The sequence below is a fragment of the Anomaloglossus baeobatrachus genome, chromosome 4, assembly GCF_048569485.1.
Source record: "Anomaloglossus baeobatrachus isolate aAnoBae1 chromosome 4, aAnoBae1.hap1, whole genome shotgun sequence".
In the NCBI taxonomy this organism is placed as follows: domain Eukaryota; kingdom Metazoa; phylum Chordata; class Amphibia; order Anura; family Aromobatidae; genus Anomaloglossus; species Anomaloglossus baeobatrachus.
In genome coordinates, this window is record NC_134356.1 from 428,795,721 (window position 1) to 428,808,000 (window position 12,280).

General features: G+C 54.6%; 1 protein-coding gene across 1 annotated transcript in view; it reads right to left on the reverse strand.

Annotated features, from left to right (window-relative positions):
• TYMP (thymidine phosphorylase) overlaps positions 1–12,280 on the reverse strand; it is a 37,411-nt gene that overhangs the window by 8,618 nt on the left and 16,513 nt on the right. The window contains exons 6-8 of the mRNA XM_075342636.1: positions 4,559–4,688; positions 2,900–3,018; positions 2,644–2,806 (exon numbers count right to left, since the gene is read on the reverse strand). Of these exons, the coding sequence (XP_075198751.1) occupies positions 2,644–2,806; positions 2,900–3,018; positions 4,559–4,688 (412 nt within the window). The remainder of the gene's footprint in view (positions 1–2,643; positions 2,807–2,899; positions 3,019–4,558; positions 4,689–12,280) is intronic.

Here is a 12,280-nt window from a genome sequence, read left to right on the forward strand (position 1 = left end):
CGCACTCCCCATCGTGCTCCATCCCCCATGCTGCGCACTCCGAAACGTGCTCCATCCGCCATGCTGCGCACTACCCATCGTGCTCCATCTCCCATGCTGCGCACTCCCAAACGTGCTCCATCCGCCATGCTGCGCACTCCCAAACGTGCTCCATCCCCTATGCTGCGCACCCCCCATCGTGCTCCATCTCCCATCCTGCGCACTCCCAAACGTGCTCCATCCGCCATGCTGCGCACTCCCAAACGTGCTTCATCCGCCATACTCCGCACTCCCCATCGTGCTCCATCCCCCATGCAGCGCACTCCCCATCGTGCTCCATCCCCTATGCTGCGCACCCCCCATCGTGCTCCATCTCCCATGCTGCGCACTCCCAAACGTGCTTCATCCGCCATACTCCGCACTCCCCATCGTGCTGAATCCCCCATGCTGCGCACTCCCAAACGTGCTCCATCCGCCATGCTGCGCACTCCCAAACGTGCTCCATCCGCCATGCTGCGCACTCCCAAACGTGCTCCATCCGCCATGCTGCGCACTCCCAAACGTGCTCCATCCGCCATGCTGCGCACTCCCAAACGTGCGCCATCCGCCATGCTGCGCACTCCCAAACGTGCTCCATCCGCCATGCTGCGCACTCCCAAACGTGCTCCATCCGCCATGCTGCGCACTTCCAAACGTGCTCCATCCGCCATGCTGCGCACTCTCAAACGTGCTCCATCCGCCATGCTGCGCCAGCATCAGCCTCTCTACCCGCAGCATCAGCCTCTCTGCCCGCAGCATCAGCCTCTCTGCCCGCAGCATCAGCCTCTCTGTCCCCAGCATCAGCCTCTCTGTCCCCAGCATCAGCCTCTCTGTCCCCAGCATCAGCCTCTCTGTCCCCAGCATCAGCCTCTCTGTGCCCAGCATCAGCCTCTCTGTCCCCAGCATTAGCCTCTCTGTCCCCAGCATCAGCCTCTCTGTCCCCAGCATCAGCCTCTCTGTCCCCAGCATCAGCCTCTCTTCTCCCAGCATCAGCCTCTCTGTCCCCAGCATCAGCCTCTCTGTCCCCAGCATCAGCCTCTCTGTCCCCAGCATCAGCCTCTCTGTCCCCAGCATCAGCCTCTCTGTCCCCAGCATCAGCCTCTCCTCTCTGTCCCCAGCATCAGCCTCTCTCCTCCCAGCCTTCCCCAGCATCAGCCTCTCTCCTCCCAGCCTCCCCCAGCATCAGCCTCCCCCAGCATCAGCCTCTCTTCTTCCAGCCTCCCCCAGCATCAGCCTCTCTCCTTCCAGCCTCCCCCAGCATCAGCCTCTCTCTCTCAGCCTTCCCCAGGATCAGCCTCTCTCCTCCCAGCCTCCGTTCTCCCAGCCTTCCCCAGCATCAGCTTTCCCCTCCCAGCCTCCCTCAGCATCAGCCTCTCTCCTCCCAGCCTCAGCCTCTCTCCTTCTAGCCTCCCCCAGCATCAGCCTCTCTCCTTCCAGCCTCCCTCAGCATCAGCCTCCCCTTCCCAGCCTTCCCCAGGATCAGCCTCTCTCCTCCCAGCCTCCTTCCTCCCAGCCTCCTCCTCCCAGCCTCCTTCAGCATCAGCCTTCCCCTCCCAGTCTCCCCCAGCATCAGCCTCCCCCTCCCAGCCTTCCCCAAGATCAGCCTCTCTGCTCCCAGCCTCCTCCAGCACGCCGTGCTCCTCTGCCGACACACACACACGATCGCATACACTCACACACACCCGATCCCGACACTCACACACACCCGATCCCGACACTCACACACACCCGATCGCATACACTCACACACACAGACACTGACGATATCGCACATACGCGCTCACAGTCACAACATCCGGAGATACCACATGCTTCTGGCCATGTGATCCTCCGTCAGGTCCTGGAAGGTCACAACAGCACAGTATCGAGGCCTGAGAAGCAAGCGATATCGCCGGATGCTGTGAGTGTGTGGATGCGATGTGATGCGTGTGTGAGGTGTGTGTGTGAGAGTGAGTATGATCTGATGTGTGTGTATGTGTGTGTGTGTGCTGTTATGTGTGTGCGTGTGGATCTTCTGCCGCTGCAGGACCTTGATGTGCTTGTAACCATGCCAACGCATCCCGTCCCCCGCTCGCACGGGAGCCCACACCACTCCCGTGCGAGCGGGGGATGGGGGACGGGGGGAGTACAGTAATCACCTCCGTGACAGCCGTGTCAGTTCGGGGAATGCGCGGGGGGGGAGAGGAGTACAGTACTCACCTCCGTGACAGCCGTGTCAGTTCGGGGAATGCGCGGGGGGAGGTGGGCGGGGCCAGAGCTAGCGTGCGTTGCGTGAGGGGGGCAGGGCGTGGCGTGGCCGAATTGCCAATGCCTGCAGGGTGCCGGGGCGAGAGGCCAATCTGTGGGGGGGGGGCGGAGCCTGGCCGAGCGGCTGGCCAATCCGTGTGGGGGCGCAGCCTGGGCGAGCGGCCAATCGGTGTGGGGGGGCGGGGCCATGGCGAGCCCAGCGGCCAATCAGCTTTGTGTCACCGTAAGGACACAATGTCACCGGAAGGACACAATTTTGAAGCATGACAGACAGACAGACAGACAGAATAAGGCAATTATATATATAGATGCCTCATGCATGCTAAAATGTGCGGAGGATAACAAAGTATATAGAAGAAGTGGAATACAATATATGACCTGTTTGTAGCACAAGCTCTTTAAGGTCTTCAGGCCCTCGTCCCTCCAAACACTCTAGGGCTTCTATGACTTCAAGGCTATTTCCTACACAACGACCAATGGGGTTATCCATGTTAGTAATAAGAGCAATTGTGGGAATTCCCAGAGCGACGCCAACATTTACCTGTGATAAGAAAAGATCTATGTGAAAATCATCATTTATATCATTATAAACACCTAAGATGGAAGTAAGACCCTACGGGCAGCACATACTTACAAGGCTATGTGCAAGATGCTTTGCCTCTTCCATAGTTGTACTTTGAGCTGCCCCACCAAACTTCACATCCAGTAATAATGCAGACAGACTCTCCGCCACTTTTTTACTCATGATAGAAGCTGAACGAAAACAAGTAAACACCAGAGCGTTGTCCAATAATTATTAATTATTTATTATAATGAATTATAGAATAATATATATTAATATGAAATCAATTTCAACAAAAATTAGGACGCCGTGTAAAATGTAAAGCAAAAAGAATGAAATTAAATTTCTTCATAAAACAGAACAGATCAGAAGTGGGACGTTAGATATTTTAGGAGCCAACAATTTCTCAATGAGTTAATTTTTTTCATTTGGAATAGAAAAATGTCTATCTTTCAACTTCCGATACTTGTTCTATGTTCAGCATTAAATATTTCATTGCCGGGTTAACCAAAGGCTTTTGGCATTGGAACTAAGTTAATAGAAGGAAATAATTCTCAATCTTTAGTCTTCATGCCAATAATCTACGCATCTTCTTAAAAGCGTGCTGTGTGCAATATAACAAAAAGCCTTTCCTTTTCACTCCTGACTCGTGAGTTTGTGAATGTTCCCATTTAAGATAAAGGAAATGTATAGGAAATACTATTCTAGTCTTTGCTATTGATTTGTCCGCATTCTTAAAGCTTCACCCTAGCATATTTTTTAATCTACATTCCCTGCCCTTGGTCTTATACTCACCCACTCGCACTGTCACCTTTTATCGGACCTGCTCCGGTCAGTTTCAGATGATTTGTGACCTGCCGGCTTGCTCCAGTGTTTCATGGAGCCTGCTGCAGTTAAAAGACCAATGCAACTTTATGATAGCCTCATTTTGGTTCTCATAGACTTGCATTGACAGCTTATGAATAGAGATGAGCGGACCCGTGGAAGTTCGGTTCAGCGGGTTCAGTTGGACTTTAGATAAAGTTCGGTTTGGGACCTGGACTTGATTTGAACCCCAATGGAAGTCACTAATTGGTAGTTCATGTCTCCGTGCCATGTCCGTAGCCAGTCATAAACAGAACACTTCCGGGAACGTGTGGGCAGAATTTTTTAATTTTTGGGGGGTGCACACTACATTTGATCATGCTGTTGTTGTTACCCATAATGCGAGCCTATCAAACACTGCAAGTGGCTCGCACAGGGCTGAGCATTGAGCGTATCAGAACACAGTGATGCTTGCGTGAGTGGTTTGCATATGTAAAGCACCTGAACTCTGTTTTATTTTGTAAAGTCTGCATTCGATACAAACATCGAACCTTGGGTTTGCTCATCTCTACTTGTGATGTAACTTCTGACTTCCAGTCATAAGATAGCTATGTGTGACCAGAGCGGTGACGATAAAAGGTGAAAATGCTGGAGGGCAAGTATATCGTCAGGGGCAGGAACCTAAGATTAAAAGCACCACTCCAGCACTGAGAAAACGCTGCCTTGTCTTCTGTGAAGGACGTGCCAGGTGCCATTAGACTCTTCTCTGGGTTCTTCTAGCGCATTATTATAATAGACACATATGACAGGAGCGTGTCTAGAACGCTAATCCCCCACAGTATAACAAAATGCTGGTAGATCAGTGCCCTAAAATCTAAATTCCGTAGTTCCCTTTAGATGTGGAGTGGCACGTATCACATATACTACCTGTTATAAGTGGCAGACTGTCCACTGTTGCTGTCACATCTCGCATCTCATAAAAGATCTTATCAGCTGGTACAAGGTTCTTAGATTGTCCAACAATACAGCAACCAACGGAGCGTAGGATTTCCATCATCTGCATATAGAATATAAAGGTTTGCATAGAAGAATAATAGTGGAATTCTATAGCAAATTGTGGCTCATTATGTCTCCACATTATATTGAACGACACCTTTGTGACCCTCAGTTACTAACCGGCACTTCAAAATCACATATTCAGGCTAATAATTTATTGATTAATAGAATTAATTACTTAAAGGTATTTTATTAAACAAGCTGGCTGTGGTTCAATCTTCCCTGGCACAGACTTTGGCTAGGTAGCTGTTACATGTATCTTTACTTAGAATCTGTCACGCTCCCCGGGTCCCCTGCCACGCTTCCCGGCTCCCCTGCCACGCTCCCCGGCTCCCCTGCCACGCTCCCCGGCTCACCTGCCTCGCTCCCCGGCTCCTCTGCCAGGCGTCCCCCGCTCCACAGCCTCCATGCTCCAGCACCTGCGGTCCCCAGGCAGCCCGGTCCCCGCTCCCGGCGCCCGTCGGCATCCCTGCTCCAGCCCGGCTCTTCTGCCTCCTGCTCACCGCTCCCTGCCCTGGCTTCTGGCACCCGGGCCTCGCGCATGCGCATTAGGGCGCGCGCGCGGTCATTGACCCTCTCTTAAAGGGCCAGCATCCACTGACAGGATATTGAACACACAGGTACAGGGTATAAAGGGGTTTAATGTCCAAGTGGGCGGGGCCTGTTCTTCGTGTTTTGCTAGCTAGGAGTCAGGTCTCCTTGTGTCTTGCAGTATACTCACCTATCTCTCTCCTAGAGCCGCTCCTGCCTCGCCATCCGGTCCTGACGATTCCCGAACCCCGAACGGTGACTGTCCGCCATCCCGTCAGTCCATACCATCTCTAATCCCTGTGGTGACCCGTCTTCTCGCTCCATCGGTTCCGGACTCTGCCTGACAACATCTCGGCCTCCGAACCTGAGCTCCGTCACCCGGACTACCTTCGGTGACTCCGTGGTCCCAGGGACTTCTTCACTCCACTCCTTCGAACGGACTGTCCTGCTACCTGTAGTGCTCCGGCTACCGGACCCCTTGCCTTCAGTGAGGTGTTCGGCCCAGTGGATCCACCTCCTGGGTCTACCCGTCCACCTGGCCCTAACAGTAAGAACAGGCCATGGATCCCGCCGAAGCACTAGCGGCCCAGCTGGGCACCCTGCAGCAGGAACTCGGATGTCAGCGCGAGACTCAGTCCCGCATGCTGGCCTTCATGACCTCGGTGGATACCTGCTTGCACACACTGCAAGCATCTGCCACGTCCCTGGCATCTCAGGTTACCACTGCACAGTCCACGGTCACGGTTCCCGTGGCGGCTCCCTCGGAAGCATCTAAACTTCGCTTGGCCTCTCCACCCCGATATGCCGGTGATCCCAAGACCTGCAGAGGATTCTTAAACCAGTGCTCCCTCCATTTCAAGCTGCTTCCGCACCTGTTTGCCTCTGACCAAGCTAAGGTGGCGTTTGTGATGTCCCATCTAGAGGGTGAGGCACTGGCCTGGATGAACCCCTTGTGGGAAAAGGAGGACCCTGTAACCACTAACATCCAGGACTTCCTGCAGGCGTTTAGAACCACCTTCGACGAACCCGGCCGTGCCGCCGCATCCGCCTCATCACTCCTCAGGCTACGTCAGGGGACCATGACGGTGGGGCAGTATGCCATCCGCTTCCGCACTTTGGCCTCAGAATTGGGATGGAACAATGAAGCCCTCACCGCCGCCTTCTGGGAAGGACTCTCCAGTCGTATTAAGGACGAGCTGGCAGGCCGCGATGTTCCTTCTACTCTGGATGCCCTGATCGCACTAGCCACCCGCGTGGACCTCAGATTCCAGGAACGATCCAAAGAGGTGTCCCGTGAGAGACGTCCGATATGGCATTCCTCTCCTCCGCAGAAGCCCGCCGTACTTCAGTCAACGTCGTCTGGTGTCTCTGTCCACGAGCCCATGCAGATTGACCGTTTGCGGCAGTCCGAACAACGCCGAGCAGAACGGCTCGCCAAGGGCCTCTGCTTCTACTGCGGAGAGGGCAAACACCTTATACGCTCCTGTCCAGAGAGGCCGGGAAACGCCAAAGCCTAGGGTTGGTAGGAGAGGCCACCCTAGGTGCTGGGACTCTCTCCGAACCGGTTATGTGGACTGTTCAAGTGACAACGGGAGAGACGCGGTTCACGGCCGAGGCGTACCTCGATTCCGGGACAGCAGGCAATTTCATCCAGCAGGCCACGGTGGACAAGTACCAGGTGCCTGTTACTCCACTCGACAAGCCCCTCGTGATTGCCTCTGTAGATGGGAGACCCCTCTCTGACACCATCTCGTGGATCACCAAGCCGGTGGAACTACGTATCGGTGCCCTGCACACCGAGAACATCGCTCTCTACGTCCTCCCACACATGTCACATCAAATCCTGCTGGGACTCCCCTGGTTACGGACACACGAACCGTCAGTCAGCTGGGGTACTGGTGAAATCACCTGATGGGGCTCCTCTTGCCACGAGAACTGTCTGAAGACTATACAGCCCATCCGACGACCTCCGGTTCCGGAGTCCCTACCGGGACTGCCCTCGGCCTATTGGTTCTTTGCGGACGTCTTTGATAAAAAGGAGTCAGAGGTACTGCCGCCACATCGTCCTTACGACTGTGCCATCGACCTACTCCCGGGAACTACACCACCTCGAGGACAGATATATCCGCTGTCTCCTGCTGAAACAAGGGCCATGTCTACCTACATCACGGAGAACCTGGCAAGGGGATTCATTCGGAGATCCTCCTCTCCTGCTGGAGCAGGTTTTTTCTTCGTTAAGAAGAAAGAGGGCGACCTACGCCCATGCATTGACTACCGGGGATTGAACCAGATCACCGTGAAAAATAAATACCCCCTGCCGCTCATCCCCGAATTGTTTGATCGGCTTAGAGGAGCTCGTGTGTTTACCAAGTTGGATCTTCGGGGTGCCTACAACCTGGTCCGCATCCGCTCTGGGGACGAATGGAAGACCGCATTCAATACTCGCGATGGGCACTATGAATACTGTGTGATGCTCTTCGGCCTGTGTAACGCACCAGCAGTCTTTCAGGAATTGGTGAACGACGTGTTCCGGGACCTTCTCTACGTCTGTGTGGTGGTGTATCTTGATGATATCCTGGTCTTCTCTCCGGACCTCCAGACCCACAGAGAGAACGTGCAGCTGGTACTACAAAGACTGAGAGAGAATCGGCTGTACGCCAAGTACGAGAAGTGTGTCTTCGAGCAGTCTTCTCTTCCCTTCCTGGGTTACGTAATCTCCGATACCGGCCTGCAGATGGACCCAGAGAAGGTATCTTCCATTCTCAACTGGCCCCCTCCTTCCGGACTGAAGGCAATCCAACGCTTTCTTGGATTCGCGAACTATTACCGTCAGTTCATTCCTCACTTCTCTGCCCTGACTGCACCTCTCTCCGCCTTGACCAAGAAGGGGGCTAATCCGAAGGACTGGTCACCTGCGGCCGACGCCGCGTTTGGCTCCCTGAAACAGGCATTTGCTTCCTCCCCTGTGCTCCACCGTCCTGAGTTAAACCGACAGTTCACCTTGGAGGTGGATGCCTCCTCCTCGGGAGCTGGAGCAGTGCTCATGCAGAAGTCCTCCTCCGGGAAGATGGTTACTTGCGGTTTCTACTCCAAGAGCTTCTCAGCGCCTGAACGCAACTACACCATTGGTGACCGAGAGCTATTAGCAGTCAAACTGGCTCTGGAGGAATGGCGCTACCTTCTGGAGGGAGCAGTGTACCCCGTGATCATCTACACGGATCACAAGAACCTGGAATACCTGCGGTCCGCTCAGCGACTGAACCCACGGCAAGCCAGGTGGTCCTTGTTCTTTGCCAGGTTCGATTTTCAGCTCCATTTTCGACCCGCGGACAAGAATGTGCGAGCAGATGCCTTGTCCAGGTCATTCATGCCCATGGAACAGGAGGAGGAGACATCCCAGCCCATCATCTGCCCAAGTAAGATCATTCCGGTGGCCCCTGTCACCCTGGCCCAGATACCACCCGGGAAGACCTATGTCTCTGAGACTGACAGACAAAAAGTGTTGCTCTGGGGCCATGCCTCGAAAATAGCCGGCCATGCTGGTCAGAAGAAAACATGGAGCACAATTGTACGTCACTACTGGTGGCCATCCCTTCGCACTGACGTTGCCTCTTTTGTCTCAGCCTGCTCCTCTTGTGCCAGGAACAAGACGCCCAAACACCTACCATATGGTCGTCTTCTGCCTCTGCCTATACCCTCCGTTCCGTGGCAACACATTGCTATGGACTTTATTACAGACTTGCCCCTGTCCTTCGGACACACAGTCATATGGGTCGTGGTGGACCGGTTCTCCAAAATGGCCCATTTCGTCCCTATGGCTGGACTGCCCTCTGCCCAGGAACTCGCTGACGCCTACATACAGCACATCTTCCGCTTGCATGGCTTTCCATCACACATTGTGTCCGACAGAGGAACTCAGTTTACCTCCCGCTTCTGGAGAGCTCTCTGCAAACATCTGGGAGTGACTCTGGACTTTTCTTCAGCCTACCATCCTCAGTCGAACGGCCAAGTGGAACGGGTCAATCAGGTCTTGACCTCCTTCTTACGTCACTACGTTAACGCCCATCACGACGACTGGTCCACGCTTCTTCCTTGGACTGAATTCTCCCATAACCACCACGTCAGTGAGTCCTCCTCCAGCTCTCCCTTCCATGTCATTTACGGACTTCAGCCTTCCGTCCCATTACCCGTATCCTCTTCCTCGGATGTCCCTGCTGCTGATGCTGTAGTCCGTGACTTTAGAACAATTTGGGACTTTGTCAAGACGTCCCTTGGACGTGCTTCCCTGCGGATGAAGAGACACGTAGACAAGAGGCGTCTAGATCCTCCGTGTTTCTCTCCAGGAGATCTGGTCTGGCTTGCTTCCAAGTACGTCCGATTGAAGCTTCCATCATACAAGCTGGGTCCTCGCTACATCGGTCCGTTTAAAGTCCTCAGCAAGATAAATGAGGTCTCCTACAAGCTGCAGCTCCCGGCCACGATGAGGATACCCAACTCCTTCCACGTCTCCCTGCTCAAGCTGGTTGTCCTTGGTCCCTTCTCCGCTGCTGCCAGTTCTGCTCCTCCTCCTATTGCTGATGATGACATCTATGCGGTAAGGGATATCGTGGCCATGAAAACCGTACGGGGCTGACAGTTCTTCCTGGTGGACTGGGCAGGGTATGGTCCTGAGGATAGGTCCTGGGAACCCCGGGAGAATGTGGGTACTCCCCTATACGTGCTTTCCTGTCCCGGTTGCGGGGAGGGGGGCGTGGGGGAGGGGGTACTGTCACGCTCCCCGGGTCCCCTGCCACGCTTCCCGGCTCCCCTGCCACGCTCCCCGGCTCCCCTGCCACGCTCCACGGCTCACCTGCCTCACTCCCTGGCTCCTCTGCCAGGCGTCCCCCGCTCCACAGCCTCCATGCTCCAGCACCTGCGGTCCCCAGGCAGCCCGGTCCCCGCTCCCGGCGCCCGTCGGCATCCCTGCTCCAGCCCGGCTCTTCTGCCTCCTGCTCACCGCTCCCTGCCCTGGCTTCTGGCACCCGGGCCTCGCGCATGCGCATTAGGGCGCGAGCGCGGTCATTGACCCTCTCTTAAAGGGCCAGCGTCCACTGACAGGATATTGAACACACAGGTACAGGGTATAAAGGGGTTTAATGTCCAAGTGGGCGGGGCCTGTTCTTCGTGTTTTGCTAGCTAGGAGTCAGTTCTCCTTGTGTCTTGCAGTATATTCACCTATCTCTCTCCTAGAGCCGCTCCTGCCTCGCCATCCGGTCCTGACGATTCCCGAACCCCGAACGGTGACTGTCCGCCATCCCGTCAGTCCATACCATCTCTGATCCCTGTGGTGACCCGTCTTCTCGCTCCATTGGTTCCGGACTCTGCCTGACAACATCTCGGCCTCCGAACCTGAGCTCCGTCACCCGGACTACCTTCGGTGACTCCGTGGTCCCAGGGACTTCTTCACTCCACTCCTTCGAACGGACTGTCCTGCTACCTGTAGTGCTCCGGCTACCGGACCCCTTGCCTTCAGTGAGGTGTTCGGCCCAGTGGATCCACCTCCTGGGTCTACCCGTCCACCTGGCCCTAACAGAATCTCTATAAACCAATGGCCTGATCTAGCACTATACACTCGTGGCTAAAGGTTTCGAGACTCACAAATTTTGTTTTTCATGAAGTTTGCTGCTTTGGTGGTTTTATATCATTTAGTCAGAAATTTCTATAGTTACTGATGTACAATTATAAGTGTGACGCCCTGGCCTATCAGGTCGTCACAGGGTATTGTGCAATCTGCCCTTCTGCACAGTATCCACCCTCCTTGGTTACGGATCCTGGTCCTTTGGTGTTGCTAACAGCTTAGCCAATCAAAATCCTAGGAACCCTTCCCACTTTAACCTACCAGACACACCATTGGGGGGCCTGAAGGGAATAGGGCCGCCCACCTGGGGGGTTGGTGAGGGGAAAGTGAGGAAAGTGACAGTCGAGTTGAGCAGTGGAGAGTGAAAGGAGGTGGAGTAGTGACTCTCGTGAGGAGAGGCCATGGAGGAGAGCTCCTGTGTACTAGGTGGCAGACGTTGGTCTGGGCCTGGTAGGAGCTGGAACCCTGGTCGCAGGGGACAGTGTCAAGGGGCACGGACTGCCGAGGAGGGCGGCCGGCGGCCTTGAGCTATCACCAGGCAGGGGCCAGGGCATGACGGGGTACGTGGACCCTAGGCCGGAAAGTAGCTTCACGCGTTCCGGTAATTCACCCGACGGGGGTGAAGACTTCAAGTGTCATCCCCAACCCGCTCCAAAATCGGGGTACTAGCACACCAATGGGATAGGACTTTCCCAATACAGTCCAAAGAAATCCTACGCATGAACCCTAAGAGCAAGCTCACTCCGTTAGCCATACGGGTGAGCGGGAACCGAAGAGTTTTATACCCACGGGTCCAACAGAGACAGAGGTGCCAAGGATAGGGCCACAGGCTAACAGCAACACCAAGGGCACGGACCCAAGCATGCTCCTGACAAGCTGCAGCGGTGCTCAGAATTCTGGTTTACAAGCTGTCGGTGTTGTTATTCCTGGACTGAGTGAGTACACTGAAATACCCCTGTTCCTACCCCAGCTTCACCCATTCACCAACCATCCAACGGGCCCCAGGACACCAAACCCCTACCCACGGAGGGGTTAAAACATCAGGCTGCCACACCATCGTCACCGGGCTCCCCAACCGCAGCAGTGGTCCCTCACATTACCACGCACCGTAGGTGGCGTCAGAAACTTTCCAATTCCCCCTCTTTTTGTACATAGTCCCCCTCTTATCGAGTGGCCGCACGACCCCCGGGTCCGGAGACCCCTTGAGCCATTGCGGATCCGGATCTGAGCAGCCCGGCTGCTGGCACGGGGGCGGCACATAAGCATTTCATAAGATTTTAAACTATTATTGACAAGTATATCAATTTTATGCAAAGACTAAATTTTTACAGGGTTGACCCTAATTTTGAGACTTCTGCAATTTGCCATAGTATCTGGATATCGACTTCAGAGCCAAATCCTGACTGATGGCAACCCATTCTTGTCTAATCAGTGCTGAGAATTTA